The sequence below is a fragment of the Apis dorsata genome, unplaced genomic scaffold (assembly GCF_000469605.1).
Source record: "Apis dorsata unplaced genomic scaffold, Apis dorsata 1.3 scaffold_820, whole genome shotgun sequence".
Taxonomy (NCBI): Eukaryota; Metazoa; Arthropoda; class Insecta; order Hymenoptera; family Apidae; genus Apis; species Apis dorsata.
Window position 1 is genome coordinate 207,416 of NW_006263955.1, and position 1,996 is coordinate 209,411.

The following is a 1,996-nucleotide window of genomic DNA, read 5'->3' on the forward strand; positions in this document are numbered from 1 at the left end:
TTTTTTTAATACATTAATAAACTAATATTATATCTAATATTAATATTAAATGTAATTATTATTTCTATCTATGAAAATAAAATTATGACGAACATTGAAAAAAAAATAATATTAATTTTAATTAACTCACATAAGAAACATTTCATTCAATCATAATTCAATAATAATTATTAAGTCAATAATTAAGTTAATGAAACGAACTTTTATAAATGATTTTGATATAATTACAGACATAGATACAACTGAAAAGTAGATTTTTTTAACGAGGTCAGTGTGTATCTGAGAGAAAGTACTTTTCTTTATGAATATGTTAAAGATGATCGAATTAATTTATTTTTCAATTAAAAATTTTAAATTTTTAAAAATAAAAACTTATTCTACTTTTATTTCTTTTATTACATTAATATTAAAATTCGGTTTAAGTTTCCAATTCAAAATTAAAAATTCAGAAGTTTTTAAAACTAATTCATAAAAAATATTTATTATTATTTATACATTTAATTATTATTTTATTTATTATATATTCTTTTATTATATTCTTAATTATTTTTTATATTTTATATTCAATAATTATAAGCTTAAGTATTAAATAAAGATGTTGATTAGTAAAAAGAAATTATGAATAATTCTATTCAATTTATTCTATTTAATTTATTCTGTTTAATTAATTCTGTTTAATTAATTCTATTTAATTAATTTTAAAGAATAGAAAAAGAAAACGAGAAAAAAGAATAAGCAAAAGAAAAAAAAATATTTAACTTTAAAATAATCACTTACAAAGATTGGTGGCACTATTGGCAACATTTTCAATCTCTCCCAAAATTGTTGGAACATGATCTTGTTCAGAAAAAACAATTTGAATAGCCATCATTGCTATCATTCCTCCTTGAATTACATTTATCTTCATGATCACTATTATTTGAAATGAAAAATAATATTAAAAACGATACATCAAATTATAAAACAAATAAAAATTGGTTATTTTGAATAACCGATTATGTCACGCAATAAATTTTTCGTCATTCGATCCGCTCCCGAAGAAGCAGGAAGACTGACTGACAATATAAAAGAGTAGCAATGCGTATATATCTTACTGATGTAAGAGTGAGCACAATATTTTAAATGTGTGGCAATGCACGTGCAGGAACGTCAGCGAACGTCAGCGAAAGTAAACGCTATAGTACGATTCATGAATGATGTATTCCATTATCCAACGATGAAAAATTGAGTACTACAATGGTAAGATGTTTTCTTCAGTTCACGATAACGAACTTAATAATGGCGAATATAATATATGCAATAAATTTAAGAAAATTATGGTATACATTTAAACAAAATTATTATTAAAAAAAATTGTTAATGAAATCAAAGATAAATAAAATGCAGTATCTCCACAATATTATAAAAAAAAATGCACTGAAATTAATATCAAAAAAGGATTAGTAGATTAAATTCAATAAATAAATTAAACAAAATTTTAATTGTGCGAATAGTGCTCATATAAACACATCGGTAAAAATGAACGCTACATTACGATACTTGGTTGATCCTCTAATGATGAGAAATTGATTATTTAATTAAAACTAATACAATTGCTTTTCAATTCCATAACTATAACAAAACTTAATGATATCTTTATATCTATTGTAAAAATATAGTGAAAATACACTATAACAATAATTTCGCATCAATTTAAATTTGTTACTAATTACTAATTATCAAGTTTAATCAGAATAGTGCGCAAAAATGCAGCACATAAATATCGCATGAATTAATTTTATATATCAACAAGAACTAAAAAATAAATATTTAATATATGTCCATTATAAAATAATAAAAAAATATTATAACATATAATAACATCTATCAGTAAAAATAATCAACTGAAAATAGAAATATAAATTAGAAATATAAAATAAAATAAAATAAATTTTTTTAAATGATTTGTTTGTTGTTTTAAATGTTGAGTTTAATATAAGTTTGAAATTTAAATTTA

The 1,996-nt window shown here is 20.6% G+C and overlaps 1 protein-coding gene across 3 annotated transcripts in view; it reads right to left on the bottom strand.

The window, feature by feature from the left end:
- Positions 1-1,282, bottom strand: part of LOC102676348 — a 5,344-nt gene extending 4,062 nt beyond the window's left edge. The window contains exons 1-2 of one of the 3 annotated variants that reach the window (XM_006623182.2): positions 1,095-1,282; positions 778-912 (exon numbers count right to left, since the gene is read on the bottom strand). In XM_006623182.2, coding sequence (XP_006623245.2) covers positions 778-912; position 1,095 — 136 coding nt within the window. In that variant the 5' untranslated portion in view covers positions 1,096-1,282. Of the gene's footprint in view, positions 1-777; positions 1,075-1,094 lie in introns of those variants that run through there. The other 2 variants (XM_031513997.1, XM_006623183.2) reach the window with 2 other exon arrangements.
- Positions 1,283-1,996: the final 714 nt, after the last annotated feature.